At 43.7% G+C, this 27,467-nt stretch overlaps 1 protein-coding gene across 5 annotated transcripts in view; it reads left to right on the top strand.

Annotated features, from left to right (window-relative positions):
* RAPGEF4 (Rap guanine nucleotide exchange factor 4) overlaps positions 1 to 27,467 on the top strand; it is a 316,664-nt gene that overhangs the window by 57,850 nt on the left and 231,347 nt on the right. For 4 of the 5 annotated variants that reach the window (XM_067741524.1, XM_067741521.1, XM_067741523.1 and 1 more), the window contains exons 3-4: positions 2,225 to 2,313; positions 18,114 to 18,260. In XM_067741524.1, coding sequence (XP_067597625.1) covers positions 2,225 to 2,313; positions 18,114 to 18,260 — 236 coding nt within the window. Of the gene's footprint in view, positions 1 to 2,224; positions 2,314 to 18,113; positions 18,261 to 24,485; positions 24,769 to 27,467 lie in introns of those variants that run through there. The other variant, XM_067741525.1, reaches the window with a different exon arrangement.

Here is a 27,467-nt window from a genome sequence, read left to right as displayed (position 1 = left end):
GTTTCAAATTAACCTCAGTGATAACGTCTATTCCAGATGTGACCAAAGGGGTAGGGAGAGTAAAATGATAGGGTAACAGCTGCATTAAAAAAAAACCAAGTATTTTCTTATTAAGAAAGTAGTGCTATTCTATTTGTTGGGATGCTTTATACTGCAGTAACAGAAAACTCCCATCCAGCTGGCTTGAGTAATAACTCATGCAAAGGGGGAAAATCAATTACTCATGTATAAGCAGTCCTGAGGAAGGATGGCTTCAGGGTTGGTTGATTGAGTGGCTCAATGACATTATTAAGGTCCCAGGTTCCTCCCATCTTTTTTGTTGGTTTATTTGTTTTTGCTCTGCATCCTCAGGTGTTGGCATTTGTACTCAGATTTGTCCCAAATAGTTCTGATACAACTAACTACAGCAGTTGGAGGCATTGTGTGCTGCTACACGACATTCCTGCCGAAGGACTATTTCTTGTCTCTTTTTCAGAATCCCCCAGCAGACTTCCTGTATTGTTTCATTGGCCAGAATTGCATCATGTGCCCATCTTTAAACCAATCACTGGCAGAGATCATGGAATCACCAGGGCTGATTTAGGCCAATCATGGTTACCCCAGTGGAGCTAGGGAAGAAATACATTCTTAGAATTCGACCCATTAGAGTAGGGTGGGAACTTGTATCAAATCCATGTTCAGTTAAACAGGAGGAAGGGAGGGCATGATTCTGAGTGGGAACCTATCAGGATCTGTCACAACATCATTGTAGAAAATTTAGAAGACAAAATAAAAATCACCTACAATCCCCAAATCCAGAGATTGATATTCACATTTTGTGTGTGTTCTTCAAGATGTTTTCCCATATGCACACATGCAAAAACATAGTCATACTTCTATTAAAAAAAATCATCCACACATACGGTTTTCAAACCAATATTTTTATTCTTACTGATAGCGGGAACTTCCTTCTTTTAGAGCTGAGACTCTGTTTTCTATTTCTTAAGGCCATTTTCAATGAATCTTCTGTGATGTGTAATGTGAATTCGATTGGCAGATGATAATGTCTTTGGGGGCCAAGAAGTTCATGAAAGGCAAAGCCCTAACTCTAAAATAAGTCCCTTACAAAGGCTAGAGTTACTCGAGAGGCCAGCTGTAAACTCAGCCATCCCCCATCTTAAGCTTATCATTGCACTTGGTAGGATGCTATTGTTGTTCTTGCCTTTCCACGGCATGTCTCAGTCAGAGAGCTTAGAACAGCTCGTCGTCATTAATTATGGCTCCCAGAAGCTTCCTCTTACGCACTGAGCACTAGCCTTGTCAGAACTTAACTGTCCCACTGAGTTGTCATGTGAGTTTTCATTGAGCCACTTGACTTCTGACTCTGTGAGAAGAATTTTAAAATATCAGATCATTCCATCTAGCTATTTAGCTAGGATATTTAAAAGGATAGTTGGGTCTCTATGAGATTTTTGAACCAGTGTTTCAGAATGACTTTCCAAACTACTGGTCTTAACATGGATATGAGAACTAAGGTTCTCTTTAAATAACTAAATGTTTTCTCTCTGAGATTACAAAAGTAAAGCAAAATTAAGTTCAGAAGTTTGATGAGAATCATTTCCAGAGAGTAGTTAACTCGTAATGCCTAAAAGCAGTGACTTTATAAAATAAACAAGAAAATGGACAATGAAAATACAGTAGTGAAAAATTTTAAAACAGATTTTATTTTTCTTAATCAGCCATTGGTTAGCTTAAAAGGAGACATTCTATTCTAGAAAGCATGTTGCTTTTAATATAAATAGATTTGGGAAATTGGGGTGGTGAGCTAGTTTTGTTGAGTCCCATAGTCTTATTAACACGCACCCCATCTAGAGTAATAATTTTCCAAGAATCACGATACAGTGAAGTATATTTAAGATAAATTACAGAGAATACCAGTCAATTCTTCTTACATTCAAAGGATCTTATAGCATTTAGGGTTATCATCCCTTATTGCTGCTCTGTAAATATGAAAGAGTTCTGTTTAATAGAGTTCTACTTCATGGAACGTTGAATAAATAGGATATAGCTTTGTTGATAGAAGAGGGAGAGAAAATTTTGGCATGTTCTGGTGGGAACAGATAGAGGAAGGTTGGTAAGCTCATCTAGGTCCAAGTTAGGCTCACAATAACCAGTGAGAAACTATCAGGTTACGTGCTAAAACCAACTTACATTTGGTCTACTTACATGGCTGTTTCTTTTCCAGTATTTCGCCAGGGTGATATTGGAACCAACTGGTATGCTGTCCTGGCAGGGTCTTTGGATGTTAAAGTTTCTGAGACCAGCAGTCACCAGGTAAGATACCTTATTCTTTTTTTTGTCTTAAAGTAAGAGTTATTACTTTTAAACGATACATTATCCCTCTGTCTTGGATGCCATCAAAATTACATTTTCCAAGCCACTTCCTCTTTCCCACAGTAAGGAGTTCAGCAAGTATGTGTTGAGTTCCTTTATTAAGTTACTCAAGAAACATATATAGTGAATGTCTTCCATGATTTGAGTGTGGCGCTGGGTGTGGGAACATGAAATGCAGGAGCATATGGGCTGTTCTCCAGGAGCTTGCTCTCTATTTGGAAAATGCAACAAGTCCGTTGCAGTGAGAAACTTCAGTTACATAACGTGAGATGTGAGCAAAGGGGAAGGAGAAGCAAGTCTTCCGAGGTTTGTCCTTAGAGCCTCCTCCGTCTGGTTTCCTGACTTTTCTCCGTCCTAGAAGTGATCCCCTTGTCGGCCTTTAAAGAGCTCCAGCAATGCAGGGGAAATGTGGTTGGTGCAGTCCCCCAAATATCCCTCACTTTTTCTCTACCTCAACTTGTCAAATGTGGGAGGGCCAGTAATACTTTTTTCCCTAACGTGCAGCACAGGCTTCCTTTATCCTAATCAGTCACCTCTGAGGAGCTTGGCATCCTAGTAGATAAAACTCATATTCTTCTTGCCCTCCATCCCATAATATTTGTGAATTTAAAATTGGACCCTGGGCTTCCCTGGTGGCGCAGTGGTTGAGAGTCCGCCTGCCGATGCAGGGGACACGGGTTCGTGCCCCGGTCCGGGAAGATCCCACATGCCGAGGAGCGGCTGGGCCCGTGAGCCATGGCCGCTGAGCCTGCGCGTCCGGAGCCTGTGCTCCGCAACGGGAGAGGCCACAACAGCGAGAGGCCCGCGTACCGCAAAAAAAAAAAAAAGAAAATTGTACCCAGAGTCTCCTTTCATATCTGCAGTGACTTTTGCTCCGTCATTATTCCATGTGGCCTAAATGTGCGGGACCTTCCTACTTAGAGCCAAGATCCTCTCATCTCAAAAGGACACCCCTCTAGAGGCTACCGCCAAGCTTCAGTATGAGAATGTTCCAAGTTTATATTCACATATTCAGGATTCAGATAAAAACTGAAGGAAGAGAATTGGCTAACTACAGAATCAGAAAGAAATATCAAGAAACATCAAAGAATCAGTTAAAGGGACAAATAACCTCCAGCCAAGTACCATGTTTAAGACAGTGCTTCTGAGCCTTCTCCAGATGTGGCACACTTCGAATGTGAGAAACATCATGACGGCCTCAACTTGAGGTGTAAATTTTGTAGGAACTTGTGTGTGTGTTGGAGTCGTGGGCAGTTACCATCTAACAAGCGGATGGTTGGTAAGTGGACATGTGAAGTTTGGAGTATAGGTGCCTGTGTTCCACCCATTGTCATGGAGGCTTAGGACCTCAGGCCAGTGCCCAAGTTCTACTTAACCAATAGTGTACCTTTTCTATGCACCAGTGCATCAAAAGTTCCATGAGAAACTGCCCGGAATCTGTGCCCGCTAGCCTCAGTGGTACTGTCCCTCTCCCCTCTCTCACAGGGCCAGTTTCCTCTTGGATTTCAGAGCAGCCCAACGGGGGAGGTGGGTTTTGATTCTTGTAAGCTGCCTCCGTTTCCCAGCGGACCGAGGACAGCTAGCAATTCTTGGATATTTGTTATGTGCTAGGCAGTGTTCTAAGCACTTAATAGGTGTTTACTCCTTTAAGCCTCACAATAACCCTATGAGGTAGGTCACATTACTGCTTCATTTTACAGATGAGGAAACTGAGGCCTCAAGGGATTAACTAACTTGCTCCAAGTAACATATCTAGAAATTAGGGGAACCAAGATTAAAACCCAAAGACTTAGGCACCTGAACATACGCTCTTAGCCAACACTCTGTACTATCTGACTCTGAAGAAACATGATGAAGCGTGTGATTTCCTTCTCTTGGCTACTTCTCATCCTTTCAGGTCACCCCATGTCCTGCCTCTCTGCACACCTTTTCCCCGCAGACTGCTGTCCTGGTTGGGTCCCCTCCGGCTCTCGTGGCTCACAGCTGCCCCTGATGCTTCCCTTCACCCGGTCGCACCTCCGTGGATGTGCAGAGGGGACAGGACCTAGAAGAGGATGATTTTCCTTCCTCCTCTGCATGGTCCTGAATGAGTAATGATGGTGTGGGTGGAAAGTTGAAAAGAGAAAGGTGAGGAAAGAGAGGAAAGGGAAGGAAGATGCAAATTAAGGAGGAGAAAGGTGAGAAGGCAAGAAATATAAGCAAGAGAGATGAGGAAAGAATTTTAAAAAGCAGAGCAGATGTTCCTAAGGGATGATAAACAACATCAGCAGTGACGTGCTGACACCTCAGATGTTAAAAGCTGGCGTGAGATTTTGATGGTATTAGAATAGTATTTGGCCAGGGGCTGCTGGAGTGTTACCCTGGACCAATTATCTCTCACCATGGGGTGCCAGCCAAGAATAGCTGAGCAACACTTTGTTATTAGCTGTGGGTTTTTAAAAAATTTTAGTAAATTTTTAACTTTAGATTTTAGCTGTGTTTTTTTTTTTTGCGGTACGCGGGCCTCTCACTGTTGTGGTCTCTCCCGTTGCGGAGCATAGGCTCCGGACGCGCAGGCTCAGCGGCCATGGCTCACTGGCCCAGCCGCTCCGCGGCATGTGGGATCTTCCCGGACCGGGGCACGAACCCGTGTCCCCTTCATCGGCAGGCGGACTCTCAACCACCGTGCCACCAGGGAAGCCCCCAGATTTTAGCTGTGGTTTTGACCTCAGCCCCAATGCAGAGAAGTTTCCTGAGCTGGGCTTGCTCTTCTCTTACTTTGTTAGGAATTAGTTTTATACCAAAGCTGGCTTATTGCCTCCTCTGTGTACTTCACAGAGTCCAGCCATAATGTCCAACCAGAGTTTTCTGAATTGATTTGGAGAGTCACTAAGAAACACATTGACCTCTACATCCTCCAGCCCTCCCAAGAGTAGCCTGAGACAGACAGTGATCCTAGCCTTCTAGCCAGCTCTGATGGGCAAGACAGGGTTCCAGCCACACGGAGGGAAGAAGCTAAGGAGGATGAGTGAGATGGCTGAATCTTCTCTCGTGGCAAGTTGCTCAAAGGGGAGAAACAAAAAAAACCCATTTCTAGCCGCTCTAGCCTTGTAATGGACTCTGGTCTCTGCCCGCTAGTGATGTGGCCACATCAGGTCTATGGGTTAGCCAATCAGAGTAGCACCCTATGTAAGTGAGGGTTTGCCAACAGGGTGCCAACAGGATGCCAAGCAATGCCAACAGGAGATAGATAGATAGAAAGATAGATAGATAGAAAGATAGGTAGGAAGATAGATAGATGGATAGATGGATGGATAGATAAATAGATAGATAGAGACAGATATTTCTTTTAAGGAATTGGTTTATGTGATTGTGGGGACTGCCAAGTTTGAAATCTTCAGGGCAACTGGCAGGCTGGAGTTTCAGGTGAAAGTTGATGCTGCAGTCTTGAGTCTAAAAGCTGGAAACTCAGGCAGAATTTCTATGTTGCATTGTGGAAGCAGAATTTCTTCTTTGGGAAACCTCAAGGGAGACCTATGTGCTCTCAAGGCCTTCAACTGATTAGATGAGGCCCACCCACATTATGGCAGGTAATCTGCTTTACTTAAAGTCTACTGATTGCAAATGTTAATCACATCTAAAAAAATACTTTTATAGCAAAATATAGACTGTTTGACTGAACAACTGATTACCGTAGTTTAGCCAAGTTGACACACAAAATTAACCATCCTATACCCCTATCATGGGGAGCAAAATGAGATTGGGCAATGGGCCATGGGAGGAGAAGCAAGAAAAGACCTGGAATTCCTAGAGACCAGCAACAGCATTGCTAAGTGCCTTCACGTGTCACACTGTGTGAGGGGTTCCGTGGATATTAACTGTCTTTATCTTTAGTTATTCACGTCCTATTTTATAGGGGCTTGAAAACGAGGCTCAGAGACCTTAGGTATAACTTTCCTGGGGCCACACATACGTACGTGGCTAAATTAAGAATTGAATTCACTCGACGTTTCAAAATGAAGCTTACTGGGTTTTACAATAATTCTGTGTTTGGTAAAGGAAGATAAATTTCTGTGGCTTATAGAAACATTTTGGATACCTCCTAGATGCTTAACAAATACCTGTTGGAATGTGAGCAACTCTCTAATTTTGTTTACTTCCCGATTTCAAGGTTTTTTTCCAATTTCTTTCACTTAGTAAGTCGCCATGCATCATATGAAACCTCATGCAGCAGTATTAATGTTTTTGTAGGAAAAAGAACCCACTGCAAGTCGTCACAGTTTTCTGGCTAATTACTACGTTGACCGTTGTCTGCCCAGAGGAGTTGTTAATGTCCGCCACTAAGTAGGTAAAGCAGAGTCCTTACTGATGACTGAATGACAGTTTTATGAGGCCACATTTTAAAAAATTTGTATTAAATCTGTGGGTTTGTTTTCCCCCTGTGTATGTAAAGAAAGTTTGGTTACATTGTGGAATCTTTGCTGGGACTAACTTTATCTGCCTATTTTTGGTCTCTGCGGACCAAAAATGTCAGTGCTGGAAAATTCCTGGACAGTGGCTTTAGAGGTACATGGCTATAAAAGAGAAGTATTTCCTTCTTTTTACTGCTTGACTTAGCAAAATAAACTCATTTTAGTTTTATAAAATGCAGGCAAGAAAAAAAAAAGAATTGAATTCACATCTGACACACTCCAAATTTCATGTTCTTCCTGCTGTTCACACACGAAAAAAGGTGGGCAGGGGGCAGTAAAAGAAAAAGAAGAAAAGTTAAAAGAGACTAAGAGAGAATTAAGGAAAGAAATGAGGTAACAGCAAAGAGTCAAATCTTCAAAAGTGGTTAGGGCAGTTTCTTGCTAGCCTGCCCCTCCATTTCCTTTCCTCAAGTCTCACCCTGCCCTGCATGCCTCTCTTCTCATCTGAGAGTCAGAAGTCAGAGGAGATGGTGGTGATGAACTGCCAACCTCATCTCTGAGTTGCGGCTCCTCAGTAGGGTTTTAGCTGAGCCGGGATGGTGAGATAAGGGCAGGAATGGCTAATGGTAACAGGGCGCCCACTAGAGGCAGCTTTGTGCAAAGCACTTTACAAGTTTTATTTCACTGGCTACTCCCTGCATCGCCTTCCCCATTCAGTGCTATTATTAGTCTCATTTTACAGGTTACACAGCCATTAGGTGTCAGAGCCAGTTCTTTGTGATCCTAGGGCTCACGTTCTTGACCCTCAGGGTTGTACAGGTGCCATCCGGAGGGTGGGAAGGGGAAGGGATAAAGTGAGGGCTGAGCAGTTCAGCAGTGACGAGTGTGCAGAGAAGCGGCTTTTCCCCTGCAGCTCCTGCAGCCACCCTCCTGCATTTCCGATTCCAGCTCAGAACTCAGAGCTCCACGCCTCACCTCCAAGCCCCCCTGAGGCGTGCTGCTGGGGAAGGCCCGCTTCTCACCCTCTGCTGGGCTGCCCCTGGCATGTGGGCCCTCCTACACCACCTTTCAGGCCTGGACGCGCACAGTGAAATGAGTGTGGCCCATCCCTTCAAAGGGTTTCTAGGTTAGAGGGTGGGAGAGGTGTTGATGGGATGTGTAGGGGGTTGAGAGAAAAGGAGGAGCCTGACTTGGATGATGAGGTGGGCGGTGATGCCACTGATTGAAATAAGAAACACATGAGGAAGAAAACCCTTCACAGATCCTGGTACAGTACTTTTATGGCACACATTTATTAGGTACTTTTGATTTGGGGGGAATGTCTTCTGAAAAAAAATCACCCTATTTCTTATGTATGATAGGAAGATATAACTATAACTTCAAGAATACACAGAGCAGAAGTATCTTATTTGCCTCATAAATTCATGTTACTTTCCTGCCTGTTTCAGTATATTACTTTTTTTCCCTTCCCATCATTCCTCTATACTTTTCTGCTCACCAGAGTAAGAAAACTCACTTCTTGCTCTCTGTATGATTGGTTTGGCAGGTTCTTCTTGAATTCTTTGGACCTCCCGTGGAGGGTCACCCTTATTTCTCATTAGCCATACACTACGAGCAGAGTAGTATTAAATCTCATCATATGCAAAGCATTTCACTTGCACTCTTTTGTTTGAGCCGCTCTGTTAGGTCGACCCAGCTGTGTTGCATCTTGCTTAGGTCACAGGTGAATGAGTTGCCCACTCAGGAGGACACAGTGGTAGCCCATAGAGCTGGAAGTCACCTGACTTCCTTACCCAATCCGGTGCTCTGCCCGAGCCACGCTGAGGTTGGCCACACGAGGGACCATCTGCTTGGGGAGGAGGCTACGGGTACAAAGGGCGCTTGCTCCCAGGCGCTGCCAGTACGCACGCATGGTGGTCACGGCGGTGTGTGGCGCCTTCTTCATACCCTGGGGTCACGCCGATGCCCAACGTTATAACAAAGAAAGCCCTTGATTCCGCATTTGGGAGAAGGAGGAAAACAGAAACACGCCGGTAGGTAGTAATATAATCTTCAGGCCCTTTCCTGGCATGGGAGGGCGGAGGGGAAAAGCCATGGGGCTGCGGGCAGCCAGATGGCTCGCCTCCTGGTCTTGTTTGGGGTCAGCCCGCCCAGTCAGTTTAGAAACACAACGTGTGCCAGCCGGGGAGGCACGACCTGGCGCGCTGATGCTGCCCCGCCCTGTGTCCGCTCCTGGCTCGGGACCGGCACCCTGGGGTACAGGAGCCTGCCGCGCGCTGGCTGGGACCAGCTTCTCTGCCTCTCACGCAGTTAGGCCTACGCTCTGCTTCCCCGCCTTCTCTTCACCTGAGTCTCCCCAGTCCAAGGCCTCGAGCGCGGACCGGGGTAGGGGAGAGACAAAAGCCTCCGGATGAGGAGAGGGACGTGGGCCGTACCTACCCGAGACCCTCCCCGAGGAGCTGGTGCCACGGTGCTTTCGTTTCTTGCGTTACAGCCTTGAAACCAGGGGTGTGCTAAGAACTCTGGGAAGTACATGGATTATTCCATTCCTGTTATTATGGCGAACTTTTATTAGAGACCGTCCTTGGAAATGTCTTCCTGTAATTTATATTGATCCCACTACTCCGTAAAACAAAACCTACTTGGGAAGTGCTCCTGCCCCTGTGTCCCTGTGTGGCTGTCAGAGGCCCCTCTCCCAGCTGCCCAGCCGTTTTCCTGCCTGGCCGTGCATTGTCTTACCCCCTGAAACTGAGAATGCCCAGCAAGGGGCCCTGCCCACGGACCGCCTCACTATCCCCGAGTGTCCCAGCCTGGCTCACGTGCTCGTGTAGCACAGATTCTGCTGGGGATATATCCTCCAGTTCCCAGCGAGACCTGTCCCCACCCTCGGTTTCTTACCTAAGCCTGAGCAGGACGCGCAGGCCTTCAGATGCCCACAGCTGAACTCGAGTGCTCAAGAAGCTGCCTGTCTCCGGTGCCTAATTAACTTAACGGGCTGAAAGCCAGAGGCTTTACATTCCCACTGGAATGAATAATATCAATACTATGGGTGGACTTTTTCATGTTTAAGTGGATTTCAGGTTAGGAGTGAGCACTGGAACAAGTTATAAAACAAATATGAAGCTTAAAAACAATAAATAGTTTTAAAAACCACACTATCTCAGACAATACCCAACTGTGTGTGTGGGGGGAGGGGCCAGAGAGACAGGGTCCTTCTTTTCTCTGCAGATTTTATAAGTGAGGAGCCTCTTTGGCATGGTAACTATTTAAATCCTAAAAATAAAGTTTTAAACTAATCTTTACACCAAAAAAGTATAACAGTTCCCCAGTCATGTGAAAGAAGAATTTCTGATGGTTGCAGAGCAAATAGAAGTTTATACTGCAAAATAGGGAATGGGATGCTTTATTAATTCATTAAAAGTTTTATATTTCTATAACAGATGCTTATTTAAAGTGTTACTATTTACTTAATGCAGTGCACAATGGTTTAAATCAGACCTCTTTCGAAATCCTCAGAGCCACTTAATTGCTGAGTGACTGTGAGCAAGTTAGAGCACGTGTAGGTTAGAGATACTAGTTCCTGCCTTAAATTAGTTAATGTAGATAAAGCACTTAGTACGAAGCTTGGCAAGGAGCAGGGCTTCCGTGCTTTTTTATTACTACTTGGAAAGAAAAGTTGGTTGCCTGAAGTGGAATGCTGTTGGTTGCAATGTTGTCATTTTACCACAAGAGGGCAGTGCTAGAATAGAAAAAGCAGGAAATGCACTTGGTATTCGAAATGGCAAGTTTAACAGTGCTGTTCAGCCATTTCATGGGATCAGAGAATAGGGCTGAGCTTGGCCTTGGTCATCACTTTATTCATCTTTTCATCAGTCTCTATAAAGTTGTCTGGCGATTTTTAGCCAAATTTTTGGAAAATGGTCTCTTACTGGTTCTCTCCCCAAAGTAAAATGTGCTTTTTTTTTTAAAACCCTCTGTCTATACAACAAAGATGTTTTTAAGCGTTGCATATTTGTTTGTAAAATTTGGAGGGTAGGCATGTTTCTGTCATGTTGCTTTATCTTTCCCCGTCTTTGTTTTTGTCTGTCTGATTCTTTGGTTCATTCTCATTTCACCCCGTTATTTTCAGACCTTGCTGTCATTTGGAAACATCTTCTGAACCCATTTATCAAGCCAATAAAACCTGAAAGGTGCCAAGTCTAGAGTGGTAGTTTGTAATCTCTTACTACTTGTCTACGCTTAGGTCACACTCTTTGTTAGGATCTGATCAGAGTTTGTTTAGCATCCTGCCTGGGGCATCCGAGTACTGTATTTAGTTTTGTTGCATGTAATTCTGGGTTTGGGCGGAGGCAAGACAGGGCCACAGTGTAGTACAGACTGGCTCTCTGCTGAAACAGGGCTGGCCTCCCGGAGTGAGTTATCAGATGCTAATGCGAGTCCATTCTCACTGAACCTTCCAGCAGCCAGCTTGCCTGATCTTGTTGTGCTGTGTCTAACACCGATTCCAAGGAAGTGCTCTCAAGGTAATAGAGCTTGTCTTTGCTGTTTGTTAGGAAGAAAAACACATTTGTCTTAGTATTTTGCCTTCCTGCTTGGTAGTAAATCCTTAAGGCTGCACATACGCCCTAATGTCTTGACAAATTCAGAGATTATGTTCCATTAAACTTTTATTTTCTAAAGGACTTGGAGCACTTCGTAAATTTCAGGACTAAATTCCAGCTTATGAAATAAACCCAGGCACTACCAGACTTAATGGCAAGTGTTGCCTATAGGCCTAAAATAGAAATTGTAAAACTACTTGTTTTGTAAAAATGTTTCAGGGTGTACACACTTAAAGGACCAGTTCCTTGATGTTAACCCAACATGTATCCAAAACAATAAATATGCGGTGAGACAATTAACTTCTTGAGCTACTAATAAGGAAGTGAGTTAAATATGCATGATTAAAAATAGGATACCCCTCTGGGCCTCCCTGGTGGCGCAGTGGTTGGGAGTCCGCCTGCCGATGCAGGGGACGCGGGTTCGTGCCCCGGTCCGGGAAGATCCCACATGCCACGGAGCGGCTGGGTCCGTGAGCCATGGCCGCTGAGCCTGCGTGTAAAAAAAAAAAAAAAAAAAAAAAAAAGGATACCCTTCAGAGTTACAGGGCAGTCAAAAAATTGATGTACTTAACACAGAATTCTTCTAATTTATTGTTTTAAATTTCATCAGAATGTCTAACTTGTGTAAATTAGATTTCAGCTGCTGCTCATAGACCTCATGTGCAAGGTCCACGTTTATTAGCTTGGATATCAGTGACACATAACCGTGGACTTTCTTAACACCATTCCCATGTCCATACTGTAGTAATGTTTATAACGAAACAAACAAATAAAATGCCTCCTATGAGAATGCCTACTTTAAGGAAACCCAGTATACTGTAATCCAGACATTCAAAGCAGATAAATTAAGGGGTGATTAGTTGCAGTGCAGAAGGATTCTTTGATTTACAGCAGGACTCTTCAGAAGGGTTCCTTTGAATACATGCTCCCCCAGAGAGCTGAAGTGTTTTGCAGATCATTCAAACCACTTGACATCCAGACTGGGGGACAGAGAAACTTGGAATTTAAGTGTTGAAAAAGCCATCATTAATTGGAGATGAATGCAAAATGATTAGAGATTCTCTGTTACTTAAATAGTAGAAAAATACACTTTGCTTTTTAGACATGTAGATAACCAGATTTATATACATGTATAGGTTAAGTCAGAAATAATATCTTCCATTTTTGATGGAGCACCTGTGTGCCAGGAACCGTATTGGACTATCTATCACGTATACTGAATTCTGCTAATAATCGAACGAGAAAGATTGTGCCCATTTCGCAAGGGAGGATACTGAGGCTCCTGGGAGCATTCTCCCCAAAGCCCAGGATTAGTAATTGGCAGAAATGAGCTTTGAATCTAGGTCTGCAAGGCGCGTCCTCTTCTCCCTATGCTGCCTCCAGGGCACTTCCCGCTCGGTGTGGAGTGTGCCGACTCTGGTGCCTCCAGGTGTGTGTGCTTTGCCTGACGCTCCCTGCCTTCCAGCAGGGCCAGATTGTTGACACCTTTGTTAACTTACCTAACACCAACTTTTAGGAGCAGAAGTAACCAGACCCCACCTATTCTGCTGAAACACATACCATACCAAGATATTGCTCCTGACTTCAGTTGGTGCCCACCTGGGCAGGAGGAGAACCTGTAAGCTGGGGGCTGCCCACGGTGGAGATGGGCACCTTCTAGAGGGCCTGTGCAGGTGCTGCTGGGCAGGAGGTGGGGGAGGACGCAGGAGGTGGGAGCAGCACAGCCCCCAGGTGAGCAGGTGAAGGGCTGAGGCAGGTCTAACTTGATGGGTGGGGCCTGGTGATGAGCAGGGAGGCAGGAAGCAGGCTCCGTGATGGAGATGGGTGGCCAGGCTGACGACGAGGCCCGGTATTAGAAGGGTGCCAGAGAGGAGCCAGGGCCTGGGGAGTGCTGTCACGACGAGGCAGTCTACCACTTTGAGAAGAATTAGGATACCGGCAGGTTATCGGGACAGAGGCGCAGAAAGATAGAAACCCAGTTTGTCCAACTGTTGCAGGAGCTCCGTTATTAGAACAGGGCACAGGATCAGAGTGGGCAAAGCAGAAATGCAGATGCGATTCTTAGTTTCTGGCTTCGGTCGCTTGCATTTCTCCTGAGTAAGGGGGTCAGAGCCCCAGCCTGGAATGGATTTGATCCTCTAGGTGAGGGTCAAGTGGGCCCCAATGTTGGGATTAGAGGGTTGGAGGGGGAGCAGTGCCAAATGTGTGGGCTTTTCCTGGTGATTTGGAATCATTAGGTATTCAATCTGTGAATTGGCTGATTGAGAAAAGAACCTGTATGGATTACATTAATAATTAATCAGTTTTCCTACTGAACCTTAGAAAGAGGTTCTTAAATTTCATATAAGTTAGGAAGTATATGGGAGGTAATTAGATTGGCTAGTTTCTAGTCTCAACCCTTCTACCTGTTAGCCACACTTCACAAATTACTGAATATCGTTGAGCCTGATTTTCCTCAACCTATAACATAACAATAATCCCAGTGTTGCAGGATTGCTTTAATACTACCACCAGGAAGAATATCTTTATTAAGCATTTCTCTTGAGTCAGGCATCGTGCAAAGCACTTAAATACTTTATCTCCTTTAACTGTTGTGAAGAATTAATGAGACATCACAGTCAAGACACCTGGCCCAGGGCATGGCCTATAGTACTCCACTCACACATGTGGAGATCCACGTGAATACCGAGGCACGGGAGGATAAGTACTATTAAGGGTGACTGGGTAAGTAAGTTTTTAGAAGGTAGGAGGAGTGATCAAGTGGACTCGCAGATGAGAGAGAGCTCGATCCGATTGCGGGAAGAAACCAGGTATCGTATCAGTAACGTGTCATAGGTAATTCTTTGTTTTGAGAGCCCATCACTGCTAGTTATGTAGTAGAATTGGCCTTGGAGACCCAGGATGCTTTACTAATACAATGAAGTCTTCCCAGGTGTCACCCAAGGGATATTGCACTTAGGATGTGTCTGATGCAAAGCCGTCAGTGATAAGCTGGTCTCTGTTGCTATTGTAGGATCTCTCTGGGATTACTGGTTAGGCCCAGGACCTCCCCAGAGGTCTCAGTGTAACTTGGGACTCAGGGCCACGTTTAGCTAACCCAGTCTCCTGTTTGCCCAGAAGCTAACCTGGAGACAAGGGTTTGGCTGCAAGTGCTTTTTATGGAGGAAACCCCAGGAAGTGTCGTAAGGGAGTGGGAAGTTGACAGGAGGAATGAGGAATGCCTATAAAAATGTGTAGGTAAGGAGTTCAGCTATGGGCACCTGGGCTCACTCCTTCTGGGGGACCCTCTAAGAAACTGGGTAGGGTAGGAAGCCGGCCTATTTATCTTGCTCCTCTCATGCCTCTTTGGAAGATACACCTTACAGGCATTAATTGCCCAGCACGCTGCCCTCAAGTGGAGCAATGCAGATGAAAGGGGAAGCCGAGCGTATATGTGGGAACTGTCCAGAAACCTACAGTTGCCTGCGAGGGTGGGAGAAAGGGATGGGGGAATCTGGCAGGGCTCCAGCAGCATCTGCTAAACCCACCTTCATACTTGAAGACACTCAGATTTTTAGATCGTCATTTCATATTTGAAAGTCCCCCCAAATAAATTACCATCTTAATGTAAAATGGGCCATTCCTTCACTGTTGATGTTTCATAGTCCTTGCCGATTTCTTCAGTCTTCCTCACTGTAAATATTTCCTTTCAGGTAACCTTTCTGAACATTAATCTGCAATTGAGCAGAAAATAAATGTCTGAATAGTCCCTGTCTAGTACGTATTGAGACATGAGCAGATCTCTAGAGGATGTGTGAGTTTAAAGGAATAGTAGTGTTCCCTGCAGAAATGGGCACTTGCAGCTGCAGGCAAAGGCATGCATTTAAGCATCTCCGCAGGGTTGCAGGCTTGGAACTCTGACCTGCAGGGATCTGGCGAGCTGGGAGTGTGCACTAAAATAACAGTGCGTCGGCGACTCTGACTCACATTCCTGGGGCTCACGTTTATCCTGCCTTTCAACTTATTGATACATACTGAGCAACCATGTTGGTGCTGCCACCTGAGAGAACATTTGAATGTCAATGTCTTTATTTGGTAATTATTTTCTACGCACATTGCAAGTCCCCTCCTGGAACTAAAATGCAAACAAGGCCTCGCCCCTAGGGACCATAAAGGGAGTGATTCATCTTTAGGGTGAAGATGTTCTTCTTAGGACTTTCTTCTTCCCTGTGCCCAATTATCCCAGTTGCCCAATCCACACTTCCCAAATCCATTCAGATTTCTAAGTAAATTTGTCCTAAAAATACCGAGTCTGCTGAAAGTCAGGTTTGAAGTTGCAAGTAACGCTTCTTTCAGGTGAGGTTTTATAGTCCTACTTTCAAAACTATATCTTGTATTTGTGATTCCCTGTCCTTACATTTGAGAGGATGGGGTCTGAAGGAGGAGAAGACAGGTCGGATCCCACACTCAGCTCTGGTGGGAGAGCGCGGGATACTGGGAGCGAGCCCAGGTGCTGGACGGAATGACGGGGGCTGGTGCCCCTCTGCACAGAGGTCCTGACGCACGGAGCCACACTGAGGAGGGCACTTGGCAGCACTAACATGACTAAATGTTGTTACGTGTGAGCAGGCAGGTGTCATGTTAAACTCTCTAGGGGAAATCCAAGAATAATTTCAGTCTTTTGTCATCATTACCAGAGCTGCTCACCAGCAAGAAGATGGGCTCATGCGACTGACTTTCACAGGCTGTGTCTTTGTATACCTTCTGGTGACACATGGTGACAGGTGTCGGGGATAGGAGATGAGAGATGGAGAAGACAACTTATTCCGTAAAAGTCTACAGCGAGCTCACGAAAAACAGATCTGCATAGTTCTTGTGCGTTATACTTTGTAGCTAATCGTAGATAATTGAGCTACATGGATAGTGGCAGTAGTAATACATATGGTTCGTCCCTGTCAGGTTTTAAAATAGAAATTTACACTGGAAAGTATACATTAGGCTAAGAGGATTCTTTCTGAAGGGTCCAGATGATTAAAAAAAAAAAATGAAGTAGGCTAGTGGATCTTTAAGCGAACCCATAGTCTAAAGAATTTGTGAAAGTCTGTCATTTATCATAATCCATCTTGTGTTTTTACTAGAACCTGAAAATTACTCAGAAGTATCTGATATGCTGGGTATTGATATTTCAGCCCTGGGGATATTTTTCTGACTGAGTTTGTTACCAGCTGCCTTTCTGGAAAATTTATTAACAGGCCATTTTTATGTTTCCCCCTGATCTTTCATTCTCTTCTGAGATATTATTGATTTTATTTTCCTGAACACAATTTTAAGTGGTAATATCTGTGCAGAAGCAACTTGCTATGGTTCAGGGAACTGGATTCTTACGGGCATTCGTCTTAGTAATGTGATTACAAAGTCACTAACGTGATCTTAATAACATTTGCCTATTATCGTGTATTAGGTGCGTGAAAGGAAAACTGTACTTTCTAACTCAGGATTACCCTTGTGTATCTCCCTTAGTTGATAGTACCTTTTGCAAAATTAACGTCCAGGTGATCTTGAGTGACTGCATTACTTGCAACTAGTTAGGATTAAATCCAAGTATCGTCGCCCATGTTGCATGCAGAAAGGAAATTACGTTTTTAGTACACCTTACACTTTGAAATCATCGGTTCAGGACATTTTATCAGCTAGCCACACAGCACTTCACTGGGTGCTGCGTTTACTCTATTGTGGCTGAGGGGGGCAGCGTGATACAAGAAGCTGGGAATCTGTAGTCAGATAGTCACAATTGGAACCTGGCTGCGTTACTTACTATCTGTGTGAACTCGGGCCTCGTGAATCCACCGTTCTGACCCTCAGTTTCCTCATCTCTTTGAGTCAGACTGACATAACCGTATCCCCGTTCCGGTTTCTTATTTAAATATCGTTAACTGTACTCTCTCACTAAAAAAGCTGAGTTCATCTTCAAACGATTTCCCCCGTTTTCTTAGAGCGAGTAGTCTTATAAAAAGATAACCATGTCCGCAGAAAGATGTGCACAAGATTGCTAGCAGCCTTATTCATAATATCCCCAAACCAGAAACAACCCAAATGTCCACGAATAGGAGAATGGATAAGCACATTGGGGCATACCCTTGCAATGGAAAACTATTCGTCAGCGAAAGGAAAAAACTACTGATCCACGCAACAACATGGATGAATCTTACAGACGTTATGTTAAGCAAAAGAAGCCAGACACCAAAGAGGGCATATTGTCTGATTCCTTTTACATGAAGTCCTAAAACTGGAAAAATTCCTTTACGGTGATAGAAATCAGAGCATCAGTTGCCTCTGAAAGGAGGGTCCTGACTGGAAAGGGGCATGAGGGAACTTTCAGGGGTGATGGAAATGTTGTCTTGCCTTGGGTGGTGATTACACGGTGTATATATTTGTCAAAACTTGTTGAACTGTGCAAGTGAATTGAGTGTTATATTGTATAGAAATGAGTTGACCCTTGAACAGGATGGGTTTGGACTGTGCAGGTTCACTCATGGCGGAGTTTTTTCCATAGTAAATACTACGGTACGACATGATCTGTGGCTGGTTGAATATGCTGATGTGTAGGAACCACGATATGCTCAGCTTTTCTACTGTGTGTGTGCAGGGCTGGGGTTGGTACCCCTAACTCCCCCGCTGTTCAAGGGTCAACTATATACTTCAAAGAAAAGACAACTCATCCACTGGCAAAATGTTTGCTTTTCTAATGCCCAGTTTTTTGGATTCTCAGGATGCAGTGACCATCTGCACTCTGGGGATTGGGACAGCCTTTGGAGAGTCCATTCTGGACAACACTCCCCGCCATGCGACAATTGTTACGAGGGAAAGCAGTGAACTTCTCCGCATCGAGCAGAAGGACTTCAAGGCACTATGGGAGGTGAGCCCCAAGGCTGCTTTGTCAATTAACGCGGTTGCAGAAAAGAGAGAGAGCTGCCACATGGATAATGGCATTAGAGTCAAGCCTTAATGTGCTCTGTTCTGAGCCGGTGGATGGAATTTAATTTCCAAAACTTGTTTTTGAAATGAGTGAATGAAAAAGCCATTTTGACACAAGATGTCTTTCCTTTTTTTTTTTTTTTTTAATGTAGTGCTTGCTCAATTTTCTGTGGTTTGACATCCATTATGATTATTTCTTGAATGACCATAGAGTGTTTTACGTATAGAGTGTTTTTATGTATTTCCCCCCTCCTATTCCACAGATGTGTTCTTAACCAGGGAACAAAATACTTTGACATTTTCTTTGGCATTTTCAAAATCATCATTGACATGTTCCCTGGGAAAGTGGAATGGATGGGGTTAACATCTGCTTCATTTAAATGCTTTAAAGAATGATGTGCCCTGTAATAAGGTATGGGAAACGAGGGACGGAAAGATGGCTGGTTACTTGCCAACTTCAAAATGCACGGATAGCACAGCCGTGGATGGGGGCAGCGGGTCCTGGCGGCTCGTGCATTTCCCGCTGCTTACCAGCGCCCTTTAGGGTACCATGCTCATTTACAAGAAGGACGGGGAAGAAATCAGCTTACACGCAGTCACGGTAAATGGAGTGCTTAGAAAGGCCCTTGCGTCCTTTATGCTCATTCCTTTTCAGTTCTTCAAGCTTCTGGCTGTTCCTTATCTTTGTCCTTGGCTCAGTACGTCCAAGCGTTAACCCATCGAGCTGGCAGGCTTCGCCACTTGTCCCAGTGTGGCTGAGATTTTAAACCTGATCTGAAAAGAATTTTGTGTAATCAGATAGTTTCCTCCAGAGCCAAACAAATGACAGATGCGTTAAGGGAGCAAACCTGTAGGTGAATGAGTGATGCTTTGCCTTGAAAGTCCTGCAAAGCCTTGGAAGGCCTTGGTGGTGAAACCTGTTACTTTTATTCTTGGCAGTAGTGAATAAATTGCAGGGTTACTTGTTGGAAACGTTCCTCTTAGAAAATATTAAAGAGCTCCAACTGCTCTCTAAAGTTCAGAGACAAAAGCGAGTTTTAGGAAGGTAGAGCTAAAGTAGGTTTGCATGAGGTGTGTGCGGAGAGGTTTTCTGTCAATTAAAAGGGACCAAACTTGAGGCAAATAAGCCGCTTTTTGGATCTTTCATTTAAAAGGTGAGCTGAAAACTCTTTTCCAAAAAGAAAATTCGGAAGACTGGTTTAAGAACAAAAATGACTCCAATTGTGATGTATGTCATTATAACTGCTTTTGTCCGTGATGACTTATTCAAGTTGCTGGCAGAGGATGGTTTGTGGCAATATTTAAAAATTTATTTTAATTAGGAGGCCTCAGTGCTGTGAAGAAAGTTCCTGAGAAGTTGCTACCTGTGAACATTTTTAAAAATTTATTTTAAAAAATTTCGGGACTTCCCTGGCTGTCCAGTGGTTAAGACTCTGTGCTTCCACTGCAGGGGGCATGGGTTCGATCCCTGGTCAGGGAACTAAGATCCCGCATGCCGTGTGGCATGGCCAAAAAAACAATTTATTTAAGAAATTTTCAGACGTTCAGAAAATCAAAAAGGATAATACAATGAACGACTTATACACTCTCACCTAGTTCAGCAGTTGTTAACATATAGCCATATTTGCTTCATCTGATTTTGCTGAACCACTTTAATGTAAACGACAGGCATCACGACATTTCATCCTATATATTAGCATATTTCTCCAAAAAATCAGAATGTCCTGCTACATACCCATAATACCATTATTTCACCTACAAAACTAAAGATAATATACTAACGTCATCTATATCCAGTCCACAGTTCAAATTTCCCCATAAATATCCAGAAATACATACATTTATTCCATAAGTATTTTTATATCTGTTTTATTTCAAACCAGACTCAAAGAACCATGTGTTAACATTTGATTGTTATGTCTAAGTCAGTCTCTCCCCCCCGCCCCCCCCCCCCCCCCCCCCCGCCCTCTCTCTCTGTCTCTCTTTCTCTATGACACTGACTTGTTAAAAAGGCCAGGTCAGTTTCTCCCAAATTCAAGGTTTGTCTGATCATTTTCTCATGGTATCTTTTTTTGTACCCCTACCCCAGGGTTTCCTGTAAACGGAAGTTAGAGCTAAATGTTTGATTAGGTCAAGCCAAACACTTTTGGCAAGAAGTCAAAGGTGATACTGAGTACGTTAGGTTGCTCTTAATGTCTGGATGCCTCACTGTAAGTGATGCATTGGTTTGATTTGTTTGATCCCTTGGTTGGATTGTATCTGAGTTATATTTTAGGGCTATTTTTCACAGAGGTTTCCCTTAGAGGAAAATTATTAAATGGGGCTATTGATGTTGAAGGTGGTCCTTGGCATCCCAAACCTTGCCATATGATTTTGTAGCTCCGTGGGTCCAACCCCTCATCTGTAACCTCAGAGCATGATTCTGGTCTTCTCTGTCAGTGACTTAAGTGAGCTGAAAAGGATGGAGAGAGTTTTTAGACTGACCTCTTATTTTACAGGTTGGGGTTTGGAACCTCATAGTGAGCAAGAGATTAGTAAGATATTTCATTTTTATTTACCTGTTCATGCAAGCGAGCACAGAGTACAAATAAGACGCTCCGTGAACGTTTTAACTGGCTAAAGTGAGAATGCAAGGAACTCCATTATCTAGCAACCTGTGTGAATCAGAACTTTATTAATGAGCACACCTGTGCATATACAGTACATGATGATCCTAAGAAATTGTGGAATTCTAAATTACCTTTCGAGCAAAGAAAATTGACTTATGTTTATTCCACTGTTCATTTATTCAGCAAATACTTAGTGAGAATCTCCTGTGTGTCAGGTCTGGCTATAGCAGTGAAGAAGATTGACAGGGCGCCTGCTCTCTGGGCCAGGGCTTCTGTTCTACTTGGAGGAGAGAGAAAATAGACTAGCAAGTCAATAATATTATTTCAGAGTATAATATATCATTATCATTAAGTAAATTCTATTTCTATTCTCTGAATATAGGTGATCCATTGATGGCATATGTAACACTAATCTGTTAGCAAAATATTGGATAACCAGAACACCTATTTCTTGATTATGTCAGATAAGAGTCTATAATTCAGCCATTCATCACACTGGTACGTAATATCTGTAAGCAACATTAAAACCCAAGCTCATGCTGTCAGCTGAAATTTAACTTAGATCTGGTAGCCAGATATCAAAAGGGAAGGATGACATAGCTTCAGGATTCAGGGAGAAGCCTCACTGAACCATGAAATGGCAGGAAGGAGGCAGCAGAAAGCTAAGCTGGGTCCTGCCTCTCCCATCAGCATGGTAAGGAGCTCACTGTTAGGCCATAGTTCCCACACGGTAGAAATAAGATCATCTGAATCATGGGTCTAAATTTGCATGTTCATCTCATTTGCCTGCTTACTTCTGAGGAATGTCATGGTGGGCCCATGGTGTGGCAAGCACTCTCAGATTGAGGTTTCCCTCCTTATCTATGCCTTTGATGTCACTTAAAGTGGTTGACAAGGACCAGGAATCTGAGTTCCTTCTAACCAGGAAAATGATGGTGTGTAATCACTAACAGGTAGCACAGTCTACAAGTAGCTCTTCAATAGGCTGAGCGAATAGGCTATTTTAAATCTTACACTTGAGACTTTAATGGCAACAGAGAGTTAGGTAACCCTGCTTCCTTTCCTGACCAAAGGCAAGTTTCCTCAGCTCTCCGCAGATACACACCCAGAGAACTACACCTGAGATTTTGAAATCCTATTCAATTTCATCCCTGGTCCTCTTGCTTTATGTTGTCTATTATGTTGTAAGTCAAATTGGTAGCACCCAGAGTATTTTTTAAAATTATTGTCATAAATGTGACCAGAGGCATTATTTCAGTCGTCTATATAAATATATCAAAAATAAATAAATATTCCCCAAGATGTAACTGAGGAAGCAGCTTGATGCTTTTCTTTGTACCCTGTATCTTTCCTAATGAAAACTTTCTCTCTTCTTTCCTTTGCATGTTTCAGTTGCCAATTTATGATCATATTTGAGGGAGCTGGGATCTCCATCTCAAAGTCAGGTCATATTTTCTTAGCTTAAGTGAATTACAGTAAATTTATTCAGATTTGGTCAATAATGCTTCCCTCTTTTCATGCCTCTTTAATATTAGAACTTAATAAAAAATATTAACTAGGGTATAAAACGTCTCACTTTTCAGTAGCATCTCAGGAGGGAGAGTGAGTGAGAGAGAAAGGAGAAAGTTATTGAATTTCATTCAGAAAAAATTAATTTAAAAGTCTTGGAGTACCATTTTTAGTTCTTGAGAATTGTAATTTAAACTCTTTGACCCTAGTGGCATTGCATACCCTCAGTAAGGAAGTTAAATGGCAAAGTAGTTAAGTGTGGGCTTGGGAGTTTTAAGCTGTGATAATCTTGGATCAAGTGTTAATGAGTATCTATGGTTGCTGGTGGCTCTTGGAATAAATAAATACTGATTTACTGTCCAATTCCATGAATTTCTTCTCAGCAAATATAGTCTAATGTTTCCAGTGGTTAGAACAACGACAAGGAGTGTTTTTTGTTGGCTCCCTTTCTGTCTAACGTCGTGGATGAAGATGCTTTTAGGTTTGCAGCATGTCTTGTCATCTTTACATGGAATATGCCAAGTACATGGACTTGTATGAGGAGATGAGTCCAGTGTGTTCAGAGAAGTAGATTGGAAAGTCACTCTTCACCAAACTCATAAAAGACACCACTGAGAGGTCCTTGCACTAGTGATCTACTACCTGTGTTCCAATTGCATGAACGTCATTCTGGCCAAAAACTTTCCTTCACTGTGGGCTATGTTTGAGCATGTGCAAAATAATACACACTTGTGAATGAATTATTTGAAATTTAAAGACAACAATGAAACTAGAGTCTTTAGAAATAAAAGCAATTATTTTAAATTTGTAGTCTGACCCATGCCACAATAAAAGTGGTTTCTTAGCTGTAATAGTTACCCAGAAGCTCTTGTGATTTTATTCTAACCAGGACATACAATATCGCAGAGAACCGTTGCTCGGATGTAATGATTGATCCCATAGAGTTTATTCCCCAAATGTGTCTGTGGCCTCAATAAATATTGTTGACCGAAAAATTTTTTTATGCTTTCTGGGATATAAACTGGTAAGAATAAGAAATATGTGCATGTTTCTGCCTTAGGAAAAGGATACAATTTGTAAACAAGAATATTTCTAAGAGTAGTGAATATTGTCAAAGAAATAGTTTTATATCTATCTCTATTCCCTAATTTTCGGTGTTTTATTTCTCGATTCTACCAGATACATTGGCAGTTGTTGGACTGAAAAGTTTTGTAGCTATTTCTGTTTACTGCCTCTTTTGGACTATGCAGGGAGAAAAAGCCCTTTTCCATTAATAATCTTACAAGCCACTACGAGAATAGGAATTATTGAAATTACAGCAGCTTGGTCTTTGCTGATGCACTTTAAAAACCATATTGGAGTAATATACCTCTCAGAGGCATCTGCGCCTGCTTGAATAGATTGGATGTTCCTCTCTGTCTTGGGCTGTCAGAAAAATTAAAGCCCAGTGCTTAAAACATAGTATCTTCGAACATAAAAATCTCAGAAGCCCTTTGGGTGGGTTTTAATACTTTATTTAGCATGCAAACAGTTTCAGGTTGTTTCACTTTTGCCTGAATGCTAGGCTTTCAAGGTAGACCGGTATTTCAAGTAAATGTTTAGTGGCCCTGGGTATTGAGGTTGGACTGCATGACCCATCCTCAGATGGGCAGCCCCTGGCCTGCCTGTTAATGTTACAGGGACCCACCCCCTCATCTGAGGCTTAACTGGAACCTAAAAGCCAAGGGACCTGCTTTCTCCCAAGTCAGAGGCCTGTACTTAACTTTTGGCGACTTCGGAGCTTGTACCGTAGGGTTACTTCCCAGGCCAGAAATTTGCATCAAAGGGCTAAGAAAAATACATCCAAAAATAAACATGAAAGCCAAGACTTCATGCCAGGAACTCCAGCCACACACATCCTGTTGGCTGGTTCTCTTGCCTCTCTCCTCACTGTTCTGCTTCTTTTAAACCGAGCCGGAAGCCTGCTCCGGTGACTCGGACCTCACGTCTGCCCCAGGGTCTCACTCCTCTGTCCTCAAGCTTTTCCATGGGATGCTGAAACGATTCAAATCCAGAAAGGAAGGGAGTGAAGTTACTAGGAGATAAGTAAAGTTAAAAATAATATATGTATATATAGGAAGTCTTTTCCTATCGCCTTTGACGGCCTGAGCTTTCCTGAAGAACCACCAGCCCCGGTTTTCTGTCTGGACTGAGATCCTCTTAACAGTAATAGATACTAACAGGAAATAATCAGCGATGAAGGTGCATTTTGCTGTCCAAATAAAGCACAGTTCTTCACTGGATGTCTGAGAACGCTGAGAAAAAGAAAAAGAAGGACGTATGCCCTACCAGGTCAGAATGGGTCTTTTTCTATTCTTTAGTGGGGAGATATTATATGTCACCGTTGGCAGTTTAGTTCTAGGAATTATACTCTAAAACATCTCTGGCTTTTGTAAGTATGTTCCACCAGACCTAAATATGTACCACGGCACTGACATAATTTGATTTCATCTTTATTTATGGGGTGGGGGGGGAAGGGGTGGCTCATCTTTTTCTGATTGTGAAGGATTTGTTTGTTTAGCCTGATGATCTTAAATGTTTCTAGGAGATAAAGATATTTGTTCATAAGTAGGCAGAGTTACATTTATCACATTAATATTAAATGTATGTATTTATCTGGTGAATGGCATCTATTAAAAATGAATTTGGGGCAAGGAAACAGATTGAGAGTGATGGTATTTCACCCTCTGGATGCCCTGGTAAGCACCTTGCCTGCAGCTCTCAGACTCTATGAAGTCCTTAGTGTTTATGGCAATTCTGTTACATTATTGATGACTTGAAGTCCGGCCAGCTCCAAAAGCTGTGATCTCACTCTTTCTCAGAAGATGATCGGGGGGGGTCTGAACAGATCAAGGCTTGGCTGGCAGGTGCCAGGAATGCCCAGATGTTGCGGGTGGGCTTGCTGGCAAGGTGCTGTTGTTGCTTCTGAGCTGGTATTCCTTTGGGTGTTCATTTCGGGAGTGTGCAGTGGTCCCTCACACCTTTTAGGAGTCGCTGTTGGTGGAGGTTTTGAAATCCTTCCCCTGGTTGTGCATTTACCTGCACGCTGTTGACACCTCCCCCCGACCCTCTCCCCGCACTCTAATCTCGCAGTGGCCCTCTTCACTGTCTCAGCTCACCTGCTAGGCTGCATGCCTGCTAAAGCGCTGTTCGACTCAATGTTAATCGATCCCACTTTGAAAATTTCATCTCTAGAAGCTTCTGTCGTATTCGACAAACATAGTTGGCTCCCACCACGGGGAGGTGCACAAGGCACCGCATCTGTCTTCCTGGTTTACGATCTAGTGGAGAAAACAGACAAGCATAAACACAAATCACCCTGATATCAGACAAACTGAAAAGTCCCATAAGATAAGACACAGGGTGCTGAAGGACATATGGCGGAGGGCAGGGAGAGATTCATTTCCACCCAGGCTATCATTTCATCCAAAGACAAAGAGATCTGGTGAATTCTTGTGTGGCTAACAAGGCTGTTTTTCAGCCTCCCACAAGGATTGGGGTCAGTTAACCAAATTACAGTGTTTGAGACAGGCTTGTCGCAAGGGACTGACCACACAGAAGAGGCAGGGCTTCCTCACTTGTGCTGTGCTGCCTGCTGCCTTCTCCTCCTGTCCTGCACCCCGGGCGGGCTTGGTTAGGGGTCTGCCTGCCCTCTGAGGGTGTCATGTGTTGTATTTCCAAATGCCTCGCTTTGTGTTTTGTTTATTGTTCAGTCATCCTCTGGAGAAATCTGTTCTGAGGTTTAACGGGTCCCCAGGGCAAAGGCAGTTCTAGTTGGGAAAACTTTTAAGAATTTGAAACTTTCAGAAGGAACACGTGGTATGCGCTGGGGATATCGTTAAGCTCTTTATGTGTCAGGAGCCCTCTGGTCATGGGACTTTCCTCCTCTCATCAGGCCAAATTCCACTCCTGTGTAGTCTACAGGCCACTGCAGAGAGGTTAGGGCACAGTCACTGGGGCAGGGTGTCTGACACCGAGGAAGGAGCAGCAGGAAATCCTGTCCCAAAGTCGGCAGCTCCGAATTCCTGCAGTCTTGCCCTGGGGTTGATCTCACTGACCTCAATGTTTTGAGCTGTCTAACTCAAACCAATAAATGCAAGACAGACCTTCTGAAGGCTATTGATGTGGTCGAGTGTTCTGGCCTGAAATTCTGATCTATTCCTGGTTTAACCCAACTTTGCTGAATGCCCTTTTGGAAAGCTCTCCAGCTTCCTAGGCCACCTGTCTGTAAAATAAATGTACCTTTACTGAAATCCTGCCTTGCTGACAGCAGTGGTTCAAGTTAATGTTGAATGTTAGGTGCCTTATGAGCTGAAAACTTTAGTGCCTCGTCCTTGCCTTTCGGTTTGCAACTTCAAGAAACCAGAGCCACAAATTATGTGAATGAAAAGGATAAAGTATAGGCAAAAGTTCATATTGTATCAAAATACATTATTTGAAAGGCAAGAAAAACGTTTTTTTATCTTTCATTTATAATTGTAATTCCTAAAACTAGTTCCACGTTAGAATGACCTGGGGAGTTATTAGAAAATTCCCGTGCGTGGGCCCTCTCCAGACCAGTGAAACCAGAGTCTCTCGAAGGTGGGGCCTGGGCATCATAGCTTCTTAAAGCTCCCCAGATGAGTCTGCCGAGAACCCCTGTCCTCCAGCTCCAGGCTCTGGTATCCACTCTGCCGCTCTGCACTGGCTGCTTCTGCATGTACCTGGTTGGCATCTTCGCCCAGTGCTAAGGCTCTACGATGGAATAATATGTTGGTTCCTTCCTAGTCTTTGTAAAATTTTCCGAGTGTAATTATTCCTTCCCTTATACAGACATTCTGCTTCCAAACTGGGGTTTCTGCCAGATGTAAGTGATAATGGCCATCAGTACTTCAGAGACAAGAGTGAGGGGCATTGATTTGAAGCTTTGTGATTAGAGGTGACCTCTGTGGTCTGCTTATTAAAAGTGTGAGAATAAGGTGCAAAATCACCCCCAAATTCCAGTCCTACAA

The sequence above is a fragment of the Pseudorca crassidens genome, chromosome 6, assembly GCF_039906515.1.
Source record: "Pseudorca crassidens isolate mPseCra1 chromosome 6, mPseCra1.hap1, whole genome shotgun sequence".
NCBI classification, from domain to species: Eukaryota; Metazoa; Chordata; class Mammalia; order Artiodactyla; family Delphinidae; genus Pseudorca; species Pseudorca crassidens.
This window is presented reverse-complemented; position numbering and strand designations above follow the sequence as displayed.